At 38.7% G+C, this 16,106-nt stretch overlaps 1 protein-coding gene across 2 annotated transcripts in view; it reads right to left on the bottom strand.

Moving 5' to 3' along the window:
• SPHKAP (SPHK1 interactor, AKAP domain containing) overlaps nt 1–15,496 on the bottom strand; it is a 97,445-nt gene extending 81,949 nt beyond the window's left edge. The window contains exon 1 of one of the 2 annotated variants that reach the window (XM_014530195.1): nt 15,376–15,496. In XM_014530195.1, coding sequence (XP_014385681.1) covers nt 15,376–15,407 — 32 coding nt within the window. In that variant the 5' untranslated portion in view covers nt 15,408–15,496. The remainder of the gene's footprint in view (nt 1–15,375) is intronic. The other variant, XM_014530194.1, reaches the window with a different exon arrangement.
• Between the last annotated feature and the right edge of the window lie 610 nt (nt 15,497–16,106).

Genomic DNA, 16,106 nt, shown 5'->3' with positions numbered 1-16,106 from the left:
TTTTTTTTCTGAATGCTTCTAAAATTTTCTGTTTATCTTTGATAGCCTGTTGATATTTAGGTAATAATTCCTTATTTTCTTATCAACTGTTTAGTTCTTTTGGTAAATTTCAAAATGCTTTCTTGCAATTTAGGTCATCTTCAGCAAGAGGATTGATGAATAACTTTGTTATATGACTGGAATTAAAACTCAAAGGCTTTTAAAGGTTACCCGTAAGTGTAGGAAAAGATGCACAAAGGGAGGAAATAGTACCAGTGGTTTCAAAGTTGAAAGAAATGTGGGTAGGACAAGGGAGATCTAATGTTTGTGAGCAGAGGAGAAGATCAGACTAGGTAGAACTGACCTATCTCCCAAAGAGCTTTTCATAAAGAATTAGAAACAGTAACAGGGAGAAGGGAGTACATAATTAGGTGACCTAAAGATATTTAGTTATTCACACATTTCATTCCATAGCAGCAAGCTATAGCAAAAACAGCAATGATAATAATAAAATTGTCTTCTTGTTTTATGAAGGTTAATGTATTGCTAAACTGACCAGGTAGCTTATATTTTTTAAGATGGACCTGATTTAAAATCATTTACTGGACTGTACTTTAAAAAAGCAACTTTGTAGAATAGGTGTCCTGGTTTTTAGTTTAGAAAATACAGTCTTAATATATATTACACAATCTCTTTCATGGAAACAGGCATACTTTAGAGGACATTTATCCCTATCAAAATATACAGGAAGAGAAAACATAATATGTTAATTTATTGATAATCTTACTAACCTTGTATTTTTTGTGTTATAATAATTGTCACTGTGTTTAAAGATTTCACTTGGCAGAAAAAGCTTAGGTAAGTGACTCCAATACAGAATTTAGATAAAATGCATGTTGCCTCCTTGCCAGATCTAAATTGCTTCCCCATAAAGCATTTTATCCTAATGGAAGTTGAGCAGTACAATCCAATATCTAAGGCAGGTAGAATGATCAATTTTTGTATGACTCTTCACTGGAGTTCAGTTTTAAAATGCCACTTCAAGATGATCAGATTTTAGAATGAGATGCAAAAATGGAGCAAAGAATCAAACATCCACTTCTTCCTCTCACGAATTCACTTAACTAAATAAAATTAAATGAATTAATAAAAATCCAGACAAAATGCAGATCATCATCTTAGGCCTTAATTATATAATGCTTAAATACATTGAGCTTGCAAAAGAAATACATATCTGCATTTTTCCACTTCATGAAAAAAAGTACATGAGCCAAATCAATCTGTAAATCATTATCAATGTGCAAAGAATGTTAGAGAGATTTTGTGGTATTCCTCTAAGCTTTTGTATTTGAGAGGGAAATTTTAGTTAAAAATAATAAAGTTTTCATTTGGGCAGCACTTCAGAAATTGAAATAATTGATATTACTGGCTAAATTATATCTTTACACAATTTACAGATAAGTTATTTTTAAGCCAATTATCCTTTTGCAAGGGTCATTATTTAGCCCACCTGACAAAACGTTTTTCAAAATGATATAGCAGCATTCTTTCTTTTTGTGCATGTTATATTCTTAACCACTAGTTCCTTTCCAAGGTAATATTAGGCATTATCAAAGAGTTCAACTGTATTTTTCATCCAAATTAATTTTAATGATTGATTTTCCACTGATATCATTTTCTTATTTTTTCCTTAAAGCTACTCAAACTATTTGATTTCAGAAGATGAAACCAAGGCCTACAGCTGGGCCCTGAACCTCTTTTGGAGGAGCTATTTCTGAGTTAAAATTTGATAGGGTAAGAATTCTTTGCATTCTAAAGGTAGATGATGAGAGAAAAAAGCAATCGGAACACAAATGATTAAATAGCTATAATCTACATGCAATTATTATTAATTAGAGCATTAGTATTATGCCCCATATAAATCATCACAACCAAAAGGGTTGCTCACTAAAAATACCATAAAATAAATATGAATATATATATATATATATAAAATTTTATAATTCCATAGATTCCCAAGTAACCAAAATTTAAGAAACCTTGACTTGTTCTTGGAAATCACATTTCATTCTTTCTAGGGGAAGCAGAGCATGGAATTTTACTGAGACTAAGCAGATGAACGTGTTTCATCATTATTAGGACAACATAGCCATTGGCACAGCAGGTTTATGCTGTTGCCTCATTAGATGTCACTGAGAAAAGTGAACTGAGAGCAGAGAATGAGCAAATCCATCTAGAGAGATTATGTAAAGAGACTGCCAGGCAGCTCAGTGCCTTAAACAGTCATTCCCTTATTTCTAAAGTGTTCAAGAGTGCTGTAAACATTTCTGAGAGAAATCCTGCAAGTTTAATATTCATTACAAACTATAGTCGCAAACAGGCCATAGAACTTCTATGTGGAACAGGCAAAGAGAGGAAAGCGAAGCCTGTAGGTTGAGGAGCCATTAACTGCAGCTCAGGGAGGGAACTCAGCAGGAATCAGTTTACTAGCCTGTTTCTGGGCAGAATAGAACTGACTGTGTCCTATATAGAAGATCACCACACTTAGAAATGTCTTCCCTCGTGACAGATTAAAATTAAACTATGCCAATGAAGAGAACAGACTCTTTTTCCCCCCTTAAGACCTACTTTGAGATGATCACTATCTTTTATACAAACTTTTGTAGTGTCTACATTATGATTTTCCAAAGAAGCTGACATGTGTCTCTCAGATGGAGCTACATCAGGGTTGTGATAAGACTACAGAGAAAAATCATGAAGAAGCTTTATTTATTTCAGTATTCCTGACATAATAATGTAGAATTGCTTGACTGGCCTGATTCTTCTCCCCCATGGTAAAATGAAACTTATCCCTCCAGCCAAAATTATATGTGCAAGGACTAACATCAGTAAATTGTCATGCTAATTATATACTAGAGGCCTGGTGCACGAAATTCGTGCACAGGGAGGGTGTTTGTGTGTGTGTGTGTGTGTGTGTGTGTGTGTGTGTGTCTCAGCCTGCCCTGCACCCTCTCCAATCTGGGACCCCTCAGGGGATGTTTGACTGCTGGGATCAGGCCTAAACTGGCAGTTGGACATCCCTCTCACAATCTGGAACCGCTGGCTCCTAACTGTTCACCTGCCTGCTTGCCCGATCGCCCCTAACTGCCTCTGCCTGCCTGCCTGATCGCCCCTAACCGCCACTACCTGGTCTGATCATCGCCCCCTAACTGCTTGCTCCCCTGCCACCTCTGCTTCTGCCCCCGCCACCGTGGCTTTGTCTGGAAGGAAGTTGGACATCCAGAAGATGTCCTGTCCACTTGGTCTCATTAGCATATTACCCTTTTATTAGTATAGATGCCAGAATTTCTGGTCACCGATTCAAAATTACCTCTGAGTGTCTCACTTTCTAAGGCAAGATCTTCCACAAACACATAGGCATTTAATTTCTCCTGAAATGCTCAATTAAAAATGGAATTTTTTTTCTAATAATTGTTTGCAGTTTCATCAGTCACTTTGTAAGCAGAAAAAGCAGAGAAGCCATAATCCTTTCTAAGCAATGATAAACAAGGTAGGAATCTCTTTGCACATTCCTTTTTCCATTCTTTCAGTAAATAGCTACTGAGCACCAAGCATTGTGTGAAGTGGTCAAGATACTGCAGTGAACAAAGCAGATAAAATCTTCACCTTCATGGAGTTCATGATGTTTTGGAGGAGACAAGAAAAGCAACATTTACAAGTAAAACATGTAAAAGATTAAGCAAAATAACATTTGAATGCTACTTGTGTAAAATAAAAATTTTCACATAGGTTGCCTAGTATTTTTGTGCTTACAAATAATGTGAATCCGATCAGGAAACATTAATAGACAAGCAGTTAAATAATTTTGCCAAAGTCAAAGAATATGATCTTATACCTAAGTCTTCCAATTACATACCTTTGGATTTTTTTTTTCACGACAAAGAACTGTCAACACAGCACCCAAAGTAAAGTAAAGTAAATGTTCCAAAAGAGTTGTGTATTGAATATCATGGGAAGAAAATTTCCAAATGATCTGAAAGGTTGAATATGTATGTGAATATTTAAGGGATCTCCACTCACAATCTCAACGAGAGCAGAACTTGTTGAGAATAGAATGAAACAGCTGGATAACTAACAATGGGACACCTGCCATTCTCTTTTTCTATTTGTTTTTATAGAGATTGCTTTCAGAGGAATTGTGAGTCTATTTGCCTCATTGCAGGTTCTTCTATTACTTTGGCTGATTAAGATGGGGGTAAAGAAGGTATTTTTTGAGGAGAAGGCAGTAGAATAAAGCTAGGGAGCAGTATACCTGAGGGTAGAATTGACCTACAGAAACCACTGAAATTTGGGTGAGTCAGACTGTTTCCCAATTGCTAAGAAAGCCTTCATTAGAAAGCCTTGGAAATAAACATTTAGGATGAAATAATAATTAATATTTTATTAATTATTTTATTTTCCTTTTTATTGAATTTATTGGGGTGATACTATCTAACAGAATTATACAGGTGCACAATTCCACAACCCATCATCGGAACACTGTATTATATGTTCATCACCCCAAATCAAGTCTCCTTCCATCCTTGCATCATCATTTATTTCCCTATACTTTCCTTCACCTCCCCCACCCCCTGGTAATCACCATGTCCATGAGACTACTTAGATGGCCACCCAAGATCAGCAGTTGTTTCTTCTTGGTTGAATAACTGTGATCCTTAAAAGGAAAGGAAAGTCACCAAGAGAAACGAGGAATCAAGTTTTAAATAGTGTTGCTTCTTATTAAGCCATAGTTATTAGCCTGTTGCAAAGTATACAAGACTGATGTGGAAACGCCAGGGTACAACAGCCGCCCAGTTTAGTGAAGCTAATTGTGACTGATACTCTTGCAAAAGGTCAACAAGTATACAGCAGTATGGATACCACACTCACAGATTTGTTCCTTCCATGACTGTGCAATAAAACAAGGCAACAGGGAAATCCAGCAATGATCTAGTGAATTTAATCAGTGCCTGTGTTCACTGTTGATCATCCAATCAAACAATTTCCTATTTATTGTCCAAATTGTCCCTAACTGCTCCCCAGTGGGGGGTGTGCAGGGGGCAGCTGGTCAATGTTTCTCTCTCGTCGATGTTTCCAACTCTCTATCCCTCTCCCTTTCTCTCTGTAAAAAATCAATAAAATATATTTTTAAAAAAAAAGATAATTGTGATTGTACTTTGCTTCTTTCTTTTTCAGCATAGTTTGTGTTATTTTACCCTTTATAATAGGACCAAGAGGCCAACCACTTCCAGCTCCATTCCGGGGGTGAGTAAAATAGCCAGGAGTGGGAAGAATCAAAAGCAAGTTTAAGGTATGTCACAGGGAGTATGAAAGGTCAGAGTCCAAAGACTGAATTTTATTGCCAATTTTACAGAGTGAACATGGGACCCACCAGAAAAACAAGAAAAATACCAAAAGAATCAAAATTGAGGTGATTATAATTGGGAATGAGAAAAGGGTATGGCATGAGGTATGGGGCAGTATGAACTCTTCCTTGTATGTGCAGTTGAGAACATGGTAACATACATCTCCATACATACCATAAAGGAGCTCTTTGGATGCTCTGGGTTGCCTTCCCTACAGCATGGCATATGGCCAACCTATTGGATTTTTGGTTCAGGATGCCCTTAGCTTGAAGCTCAAGGAATATTTTTAAAGTGTCCTCCTAATGACAGTTGCTACTAATTAATAAGCAACCATAACAGCTCCTGTTTATGGAACATTTAAAATATGCCAGGCACTTGGCTATTTCCTTTATATGCATTATCTCAAGTAGCGCTTCTAGCCATCTCTAGCTTGAAAAACAATGACATCCCACTGTTTTTAGGATGAAGAATCAGTGGCCTCCAAGGCTTAACATAATCTGGCCCCAATCTAACTTTCAGGTCTCATACATTATTCTATTCTTTTTCATTTCCTGCACTCCAGGCAGCCACCTGGAGTAGTCTAAATACTCCACTGCTTCTCTCTTGCCCCAGCACCTTTCCAACTCTATTCTGACTGCCGCAGCATTCTTCTTTATGAGGACTTTCTGACCGCTCCCATTTAAGTCTTGTTTGTTGTTATATGTTCTCAAAGACCACTTCTTTTCCTTTGGAGCACACCTGCCAATTTGCTCTATATCCACTGATGATATTTGACTAATGTCTTTTTGTCTCGTTGGTATTGAAGTTCCATGACAATAGAACTGGCTTTATTTGTGTTTATTATTGCATACCCAGCTGATATTATCTGGAATACAATAAGGCGTCAATATCTATACTAAATAAATAAATGAATAAATAAATTTTATTTTTCAGAGGTTTATATTTATCTTATATTTGATATAAGATAAGCTCTTCATAAAGGAGCTACTTTCCATGGCAGCGTTTTTGTCACCCACCTCAGAAGCAGGTGGGACCCATTACAGTTTTGTCTCGTTGGTATTGAAGTTCCATGACAATAGAAGTGGCTTTATTTGTGTTTATTATTGCAAACCCAGCTGATATTATCTGGCATACAATAATGGGTCAGTAGCTATACTAAATAAATAAATGAATAAATTAATTTTATTTTTCAGAGGTTTATATTTATCTTATATTTGATATAAGATAAGCTCTTCATGGCAGAGTTTTTGTCACCCACCTCAGAAGCATGTGGATCAGTGAGTCAATGACTATAGGGATTAGACTGGATCTATCTCACCAAGGCTCTGGTCACTACAGACACTGTCAGACAACCCATGACACAGTTTTAATCCAATTGAGCTACTTGCTGCCTTTTAGACTTGGAGCAAAATTGTGGTCCTATAAAAAAGGAAGAGAAGGGATTGCCATTTATGGAGGGTCTCCTATCTTTCTGGAACACCATTTGGTGTTTTTCACACATTCAATTCAAATTAATACCTGTTCACTACAAATAGACTAATAATTGTGAGATATTTTTGAAGCAGAAAGACTTCTGTAATCTTAACTATAGTGGAAAATTTCCCAGAAGCTTGTTTGAGTGAGTGAAACATTCAATTGCACCTGTATTGCTCCATTAGATAATTTGCTCATCTACAGCTAATGTTTGTGAAAATTAAAAAGATTTTCAGCAGTGTCACTCCCTGGAGAAAATCTGGTAATTGTAAATTGAAAATTGTCCTCCCAAAGTTCTGGTGTCTTTGCTATTCATTAGCTAGTCACTGCAATTTCAAGAATATGTAGGAAAGCAAATGGACTGATCACTAACAATTTAGTCTCCAGTGAAGATCCCTCCCCATCTAAACCGAGTGTTTATCTCTGCCCACTGCTCAACACCTTGGGTGGTTGCTGATTTGACTTTTATTTAAGTAAAATGCTAATCAATTAAAATGACGATTCTAGTGCTAGAGAGCTCCTTATCACATGTCAAACCAACACCCTGTGAGAGACTGGCAGAGTGAGATCAGTTCACACCGGAAAAGGAGAAAATCAATGAGGATGATGATAGACAGATTCTTCACAGGAGTATTTGAAAATCAAAGAATTAAAGGGAGCATTGGAAAAATTGATGAAGTTATTGGCTATATTTACAGAACTGACAATGTTTATGATCTTGTGGGAAAAAGTATTATGTTAATATACAATTATGAAGGAATAATTATGATCTTCCAATCCAATCAAAACAATTCATTATTTGTTTATTCTATAATTCACATTTACTTTATAGTTTTAAGATATTGATAAAACAAATTTTATATATTTTATTATTTTTAAGGATACATTCCCAAACATATTAACTATTTTTTAAAATTACTTAATATCATTTAATCTTCTTTGTAGTAAATTTATGGGCCCCTTTTCAGGTTCTAGTTATCCTCACATGATGAGGATGGCATTCAAGTCACTAGGTTTCATACTTTCTTTTCAAGTAAGTAAATAAGCCTTTCTCCTTATACATTTTCCCCAAATATCCATACTAGCCCCATCTAAACTTCAAAGTTAAACCTTGATCTAGATCTTCACCTTTTATGCCTTCTTCTTTATATATGCCCTTCCCCATCCTATGGAACAGATCTCAGACCCAATAGAAATACTGAGGAAAATGTCATTATTAATATTTTGTCCATATCCTTTCTCCTTCATGAGGAATGTCTACCATCTACAATGAGTGCTAGAAGCTGAAGTGAAATAGAGACATGAAATAGTATATTTCTTAAGGAACACAAGGAAGGTGACATAAAGAAGACATGGGTGACAGACAAATTCCAGAAAATTCCAAGAGTTTCTAACTATATTTTAGAGATTATTATTATTATTACTAGAGGCCCAGTGCACAAAAATTTGTGCACTGGGGCGGGGGAAGGGGGGGTCCCCCAAGAAATACTGAGGAAAATGTCATTATTAATATTTTGTCCATATCCTTTCTCCTTCATGAGGAATGTCTACCATCTACAATGATTGAGTATGATTAAGGTGGAGATGACAGCTTCTCTGGATATTGAATCTTTTCTTTAGACACTTCTTTTAAAGTGACTCATGTGATAAAACTGTGGCTCATTTTCTAAATGACATGATTTCAACACAGTCACATTTTTTCCACCATTGCAAGAAAGGAAGACTAACAGTTTAACAGAATGCCAGCACAGATGCCTGACCTGTTGCAAATCACACACGTGAAGTATATGCACCTTTTAATTGCTATGTTAAAGCACTGTTGATCGTTCAGAAAAAAAGTAAAAATTAAAAATATTCAGGTTATATTGAATGCATGAGTCAGCAATGAACACATTATGCAGGGCCAAGATTTTATATAGAAAAAAAATGACTTCACTTGGTTCTTTACTTATTTATATTTTTTTGGTTCCTTATTTTTTATCTGAATTTTGGTTTGAGTTACTCAGATAAATTATTTACTTTAAACTGACTACTCCAACTGTGAGTGAATGGATAAGTCTATTCATAGGCACAATCTGTCAAAAGTCAATTATTTCATTCTTACTATGTTCTTATTATTATGTTCAAAATTATAGATTTTTAGGACAAAAAAAATTAAGTGTGTTGTTAAACAATATGAAGAATAAAAAGAGAAACATTACAAATTCTCTTTGTCTCTCTGGAAGCAAAGTTAAATATTTTAAGATTTCTCTGATTTTATTAAATACATTAATACCTAAGCAAAGTACGCTAAAATATAAAATGTATGAACTAAAAAGGACACTGTTAATCATTAATACTCTATATACAAATTGGTACCATTACATATGCACATATATTTAAAATTTATGTGTAACATCGTGTTAAATAATTGAGAAATACATCTCAAAATGTTAGCATTCTATTTTATTATATATTTATTCTAAAGCTGTTGCTTTTATTTTAATCATAATATTATAATAATCATTTCAAAGTAACTACTTATAGCTTTTCAGATATAATCAGTCTCATTAAAGAAAGCCTAATTAAATATGAATAGACCATTATTTTATATGAGTTCCATTTGCCACAGATCAATTTAATTCCTCTAATGTGCAGAAACTTTTTTTTCTTTTTGCTTTGGTTATAAAGAAAGTAATTGATTGATTGCATGATGAATTTAATGATGCATATTCCATCTTGTCCCACTAGGAACTTATGACAGCTAACAGAAAAGATATATAGAATAAAATGGTAAAAAACAAGTTAAAATTCAGTGCTAAGGAAAATAGAAATTATAACAAGAGGTCAGTATCATGGTTAAAAACAGCACAGGTATTCAGGTAATAAGCTCCCACATGGTTGTTATGACCAAACTTTAAATTTGTCCCAGGGGTTTCTAGAAGCTGAAGTGAAATAGAGACATGAAATAGTATATTTCTTAAGGAACATAAGGAAGGTGACATAAAGAAGACATGGGTGACAAACAAATTCCAGAAAATTCCAAGAGCTTCTAACTATATTTTAGAGATTATTATTATTATTATTATTATTATCATCATTATCTTAAGCAAATCGAATGCAGTGCTAAGTAAAGGGATCAGAAACTTAGGGCTTTATTCTTGGCTCTACCTCTAAATATTTATAAGATTTGATCAGTTCATGTAACTCTTCTTGACTTCAGTTTCTTTATCTGTAAAGAAGGGGGTTGGGTGAGGTGACTTTACTAAAGTCCTTTATGGTTCTAACCATGTTCAGTGGGTTCCCATTTCTCCAGCACAGAGAGAAAAGCACTTGATATTTCAAAAGGCATATTTTATAGGTACATTTCTCATTAGGGAAAAATTGTTTTAATAAGTTAGGGACCATCTGTCAATTATGTCAAATGCTGCTGTGAATCAAATAAGATTGATTTGGTGAGGTCTTAGACTCTCTCTTAAAGGGTCACTCAAGAAATGAAAAGATAAACTGCAGTTAGTGTGTGCTGCATATCTACTTCCTAGCCTGTCTCCTTCCATCTAAAATCCCTTTGCCCCCAAGGTGACATGCAAGGAAGTCAGGAACTCTGTCTTAGTCCATTCCAATATCTGGAAGGTGTCAGGAGGGAATGTCTGCTCAGTGTTTGTTGTCTGATGATGGATTCTCCAATCTTCCTCTTCTGTGTTGACATGCCACCAAAATCATTGTTTTGCCAATCACTGTGCAGTATTAGAAACATCTAATGGGGGTTTAAGGTCTAAAGTCATTGCCTATCTTAAAAATGGTGTGTGAAGTCAAATTGACCTTTGCAAATCTCATAAGAGGCTTGTTATGAATTATGGCATGTTGGAGTTTGTAAAAAAGGCCTTCAAAAGTGATTTGTGTGTACTATATAGCAAGGTACAATACGCAATAGACTATACAAGCTAAATATAAGCTTACTGCATTTTTTAATAAAAAGAGACAGAGAAATAAAGACAGAAAAGAAAATAAACATGTAGTACTGAATTTGCATGAGTTAAATGTGTATATGGTTCACTGTTATATCCTTAAATTGCAGCAGCTGTATGATCTGTGAAATAGGAAATGTGTGAACTGATGTCAGATGAGTGTGATTCCTAGTTCACACTCTGTGTGCCTAGAAGGAAAGCACTGTAGGCTGCAGTATTTATTGTTATTACCTGGGGCTGGCCCGTAGGGCCTGCTTCCTGACTGCTTCAACAACTGATCAGGGTGAGTGCCATTCCTCCCTTTCTCCAACCCACCCTCACATCACTACATCCAGGAGTATACTGTTAGCGATGGGGAGCTTTGGAAGTCCAGAGCAATAAGAGAATTCTGTGAGGTCCCTTGGAAATGTTCACAAGAGACCACCTACCATTTTACCCCAAGGCGGCTGGGTTAGGTGTGGTGAGCTAGGTTATGCTGCAGTATCAGATAACTCTGAAATCTCAGAGGATTAAAACACAAAGGTCTATTTCTTGCTCCTACCACATGCCCATCATGGATTGGCTGAGGGCTCTGCTTCAAGTTCTGTTCATGCTGAAACTCAGGCTGACAAAGCAGCCACTATATGAAAATGTTATTCGCTATGGCAGAAAGTGGGAGAAATGAGGCAAATCACATAGAGCCTTTTTTAAATTTCCATTTGGAACAGACACACATCTCTCTGCACACTTTGCACTGGCCTAAGCAAGTCACATGGCCATGCCTTCTACCACAGAGACTAGCAAGTGTAATCCCACCTATGCTTAGGGGCACAATTAGAGATATTTGCTGAACAACCATTACAACAAACATACATCCCAAAAAGTGAATTCTGTAGGTCTACACTGATCTGGCTTTATGTTCTTGAATAAGCTTCAGGAATTGGTGGTTGTTTCAGCTCAGCTGCACTGAATGAGTCACATATTACAGTGGAGGAACAAATAGCCTTGTCATTCTTTTCCTTTATTTAAGAAAGAAGGATGCAGAGGGGAGGGCGTTGGGAGGCTGGGTGGAAGAGGTGAAGGGATTAAGAAGTACAAATTGGTAGTTACAAAATAGTCACAGCATAGGAAGTATAGTCAGCAATATTGTAATAACTATGAAGGGTGCCAGGTGGGTACTGGAAATATCAGGGGGACCACTTGGTAAAGTATGTAATTTTCTAACCACTATGCTATACATATGAAACAAATATAAAATAATATTAAGTATAAACTTTAATTAAAAGATTTAATAAAATTGCATCTTTAAAAAAAAGGAGGGAGGGAGGAAGGAAAGGGGGGTGGAGAGAAAAAGAGCGAGAGAGAGAGAGAAATTCCTAATAGAACCCTAGTAGAATCTCAACTGCCATTTGAGAGCCAGCATGATACATTTTTAAATTAATGCCTGTGCTCTGACAGCAGAATAATGGGTTCTCCAAGATGTCGATGTTTAAATCCCCAGAACCTGTGATTATGTTGTTGTTGTGTGGCAAAGTGGAATCAAGATTTAAGATGGAATTAAAGTTATTGCTCAGCTGACCTTGACATAGGGAGATTATTCTGGATTATCTGGAGATTAATGCAATCTCTAGAGTTCCTAGAAGAAGAAGAGGACAGAGGTTAGAGTGATAGGAAGATGGAGGAAGAGTGTCAGGAGTTGAGGCAGGAAATGCAGGCAGCCTCTGAAAGTTGGAAAAAAGCAGGAAACAGATTCCCTTCCACCCCGAAGCCTCCAGAAAAGAATGCAGCCCTGCCAACACTTTGACTGTTCCAGTAAGACCCAGGTCAGACTTCTGATGGACAAAACTGCAAGGTAAAATGAACGTGTATCATTCTAAGCCACTAATTGTGTGGCAACTAATTGTTGAAGCAACTAGAAAGCTAATACAATACCTTTATATATTTTTAAACTAACTTGTACTTCTGAATCCCTAGCTACTCTAAGATGTCCTGTTAACTATGTCAATAATTAGGCCATGTAATATGTGTTTAAATGAAAGGAATAAAAGTAAGCACAGTGATCTGAATATTATTTAATTTTTTAGAGAGAAATTCTCTCAAACCATATGTCACTTCTTTGATCTCAAAAAAGAAATGGGCAGGTAAAGGTTTCAGTGTCTGGATTCTTAGACTTCTTGGGAATACACACAAACTTTTTAACTCATGTGCCTGCATGCTCTAGGTTTTCATTGTTTTCCTGTGGTTGTGTCAAAATTTCTTACAGCTTCCACCTGTTTTTGCAGCTGCTTTTTTTTTTATTCAGAGACTATAGTTTGAGAAAAATTGAATAAAAAACAATGGCATGTTGAAATTACATGCTAAGCTCACTAGCTCTAGAACCATTTCTTATGCAAGTCTCGATTAATAACAATTTGATTTTCCCTGATCATTGACATTTTTTTTTCAAAAAGCTTGTATATTCTGTCATCAATTCTTTAAATTTCAAAGTTTTGTGGCCAAGTGGTATACTAATATAATATTTCTACACAATACTTTAAATTTCTAGTTCACTTTTGCCTATCAATACCTATCACTTCCAACTAAATATTATAGAAAGGAAATCATTTCTTGTATTCAAGGAAATAAAAAATCAAATTAACTCATCGTGAATTTTCTATATGAATAAGGATGCTAATAAACTAGCTGAATTACTACACTGACTTGTGGAAATATGATGTGTATTGGTGAATAAACAGTAATGCTCAGAAGTTCTAATTGTTAAATCTTCATTATCATTTTTATAGGCTACTAAAAAATACAGAGTGATATTATTTGGCTGGCTCTTTAACAGGTCATTTCATAGGATCACGATAGAAATAATCTTGAGGAATCGTTGGCATAATGCATCTCTAATATTTTAAAAGCTGTCCAAGCTTTTGAATAGGAATCTAATCCCGATTCAAGCACAATACTATTGATCTGCATAACGGGATTTAAAACAAGCAACCTCTTATCAAAAGTGTTTCTACGGGAATGTAGGAACCACAGGGCTCACCCTTTCAGTTCTAATGACCTCAGGCGATAGAGTACATGGTATAGAAAGTGATCCCTCAGTTTGCTTGACTTTCAAAATGCCTCAAACTCGTACCTAAAAACCAGTGGCAATATACTTTTTAAGTCTAAAAGAATCTTCCTGCGGTTTGTACTGTCCGTTTTATGCATTAGGACAGAATGGAAAGACTCAGTGGTATCGTGACCTTGTTTGGCCCCAAGGTTAGAGATTTTTCACTGGAGAGCTGACAGGCCCTGCACAGAAAACACAGTCCGCCTTTTCAGAGCCCTATGCTACCTGGACAGCAAGGGATGCTTAAGGAGTAAATGCCCGTGGAGTTGGGAAAGCTCTATTTCATTCCAGAATATAAGCACTTCGCGTCTCTAGGTGGCAGCCTTTGACGACTTTGAAAAGCAGTCTCCGTCCCTCTCGGCCACCCCCACTCCCCTCGCACCCCCATTTCGGCTCCTGGGCAATATAGAACTTGCTACATGTGTGCCTAGGCTGTGCTTGCTGGGTTTTGCTGCTCTCCAAGAATGCGAGCTTCAAATGTTTATCCCAGTGCCTGATAATGTCGGCTGGGTGCTGCCTGGATGTTTGCTGTGGGAAACGGGGAGTAAAGGATGAGCAGGCTATCGGAGGACGCTCAGCAACCAGCACCAACAGCGCAAAAGCCACCTGCCCGGCCGGCGGAACACCGCCAGGGCTATCGCCTCAATTTACCCCTGAGGTTTATGCAGATGAAAAGAGAAAAATCTCAGTTTCTCAAATTCTCAAAGGACTGAATCGGAGGAGCGCAGAACAGGGCAAAGGTGAAGAAGACCCGGCAGACGCAAGTCAGGGAAACACGTCCCTCCCACCCCGCAGCGTCTGAGGGGCGTCCTTGACTCACCGGCGTGGCGACCCCAGGGCTGGGTGGAGTCAGGGAATGCGCTCCGCAGACTTGCGGGAAGAATCGCGGTCTGGCAGGGGGTGTGGGGGCAGCAGAGGCGGGTGGGACTGGGGCGGATGGAGGTCTTTCCTGTCCCTAGTCTTGGTCAGGGGTTAGGGGCAATCTCCCCCCCACTCCCACCCCACCCCACTCCTTACATCCTCACTCCATCCCTACCCAGCAACCGCTGACACACCCAGATCTGGGTGGACGGGATGGGGGGTAGTTTGCCCTAGTCCTGCTTCCTCCTATTTTCACCCGAACCTCGGAAACCGCCTCCCTACAAGGTGCGAAACCTCTCCAGGCTGCGTCCGCATACAGTCCGGCTCCAGCTTCCTGGGGCACAATAGACCCCAGGTCCCGGCCCTTCAGGCGGCTGACCCCCATCCGTGCCACTCCCGCTCCAAGGCCGCACCCAGCCTGGAGCCCCGGGCAGTTGACAGGGACCACCTTCTCCCAAGCGCTCCTCGCCCAGCCCCGGCCCGAATTAACTGGGGGTGCAGAGTCCTCGGTCTAGTTCGCAGGAGCCCCGCGCAGACCCGGGCGCCCCTAAGGCAAGTTTGAGCGACCCAGGGCGAAAACGGAGATTGCGGGGCACTGGGTTGGGCAAAGGGGGGGAAAGGGTCTTACCTTGGGACCGAGAGCAGAGAGCTGCCATCCATGGTCGATGGGCGCGCTGGGAAGAAAAGACCTGGTTCCCGGAGCTGGGGACCGAAGCGCGCGGGGACAGAAGCGCGCAGACTGGGACCGCTGCTGGGCTGTGGAGGCAAGATCTTCCCGGGCGGGAGTGCTGGCGCTGCGACCGCTGAAAGGTCCCTCCCCGTCGCCCCTTCTAATCTGGCAAGAAGGCTTGGCCAAAGCTACCGCCTTCTGCGCAGCTCCCGCCTTCATCCAGGGCTGCCCCAGTCGCAGTTGTCACTCGCTCCTTCGGAGCTTTCCCTGCCGTTCCCGGTGCCCAGCAGGAGTGACTTCAACAGAATTTCTTTCTCCCCGCCCTGCTGTCCTGTCCCCACCCCTCCCCTCTTCTCTGGGGATCAGCAGTCTGAGCCCTGAAGTTGTTCATCCACTTTCTCAGATTTGCACTCTGCTGCTGCCCACATTCCCACTGGTCTCTCACCACTCCTTTGGCCACATCTCCGGGGTTGATTTTTGTTTGTCTTCTACCATGTAACAATGCTCTTTGATCCCCAATTATTTTCTCTTTACTTAGCCTTTACAGGTTTTCATTCCCACAATTCTTCACTTAATTCATTTTGCTTAATCGTGACTCAGGCATCCTTGGCTTGTTAGAAGCCTGTGTGCACACAACCAATGACAGGGGTCATCCTTTAGAACCAGCACCCAGGCCCTGCGAGGAAGGG

The sequence above is a fragment of the Myotis brandtii genome, unplaced genomic scaffold (genome assembly GCF_000412655.1).
Source record: "Myotis brandtii unplaced genomic scaffold, ASM41265v1 scaffold727, whole genome shotgun sequence".
NCBI lineage: Eukaryota > Metazoa > Chordata > Mammalia > Chiroptera > Vespertilionidae > Myotis > Myotis brandtii.
This window is presented reverse-complemented; position numbering and strand designations above follow the sequence as displayed.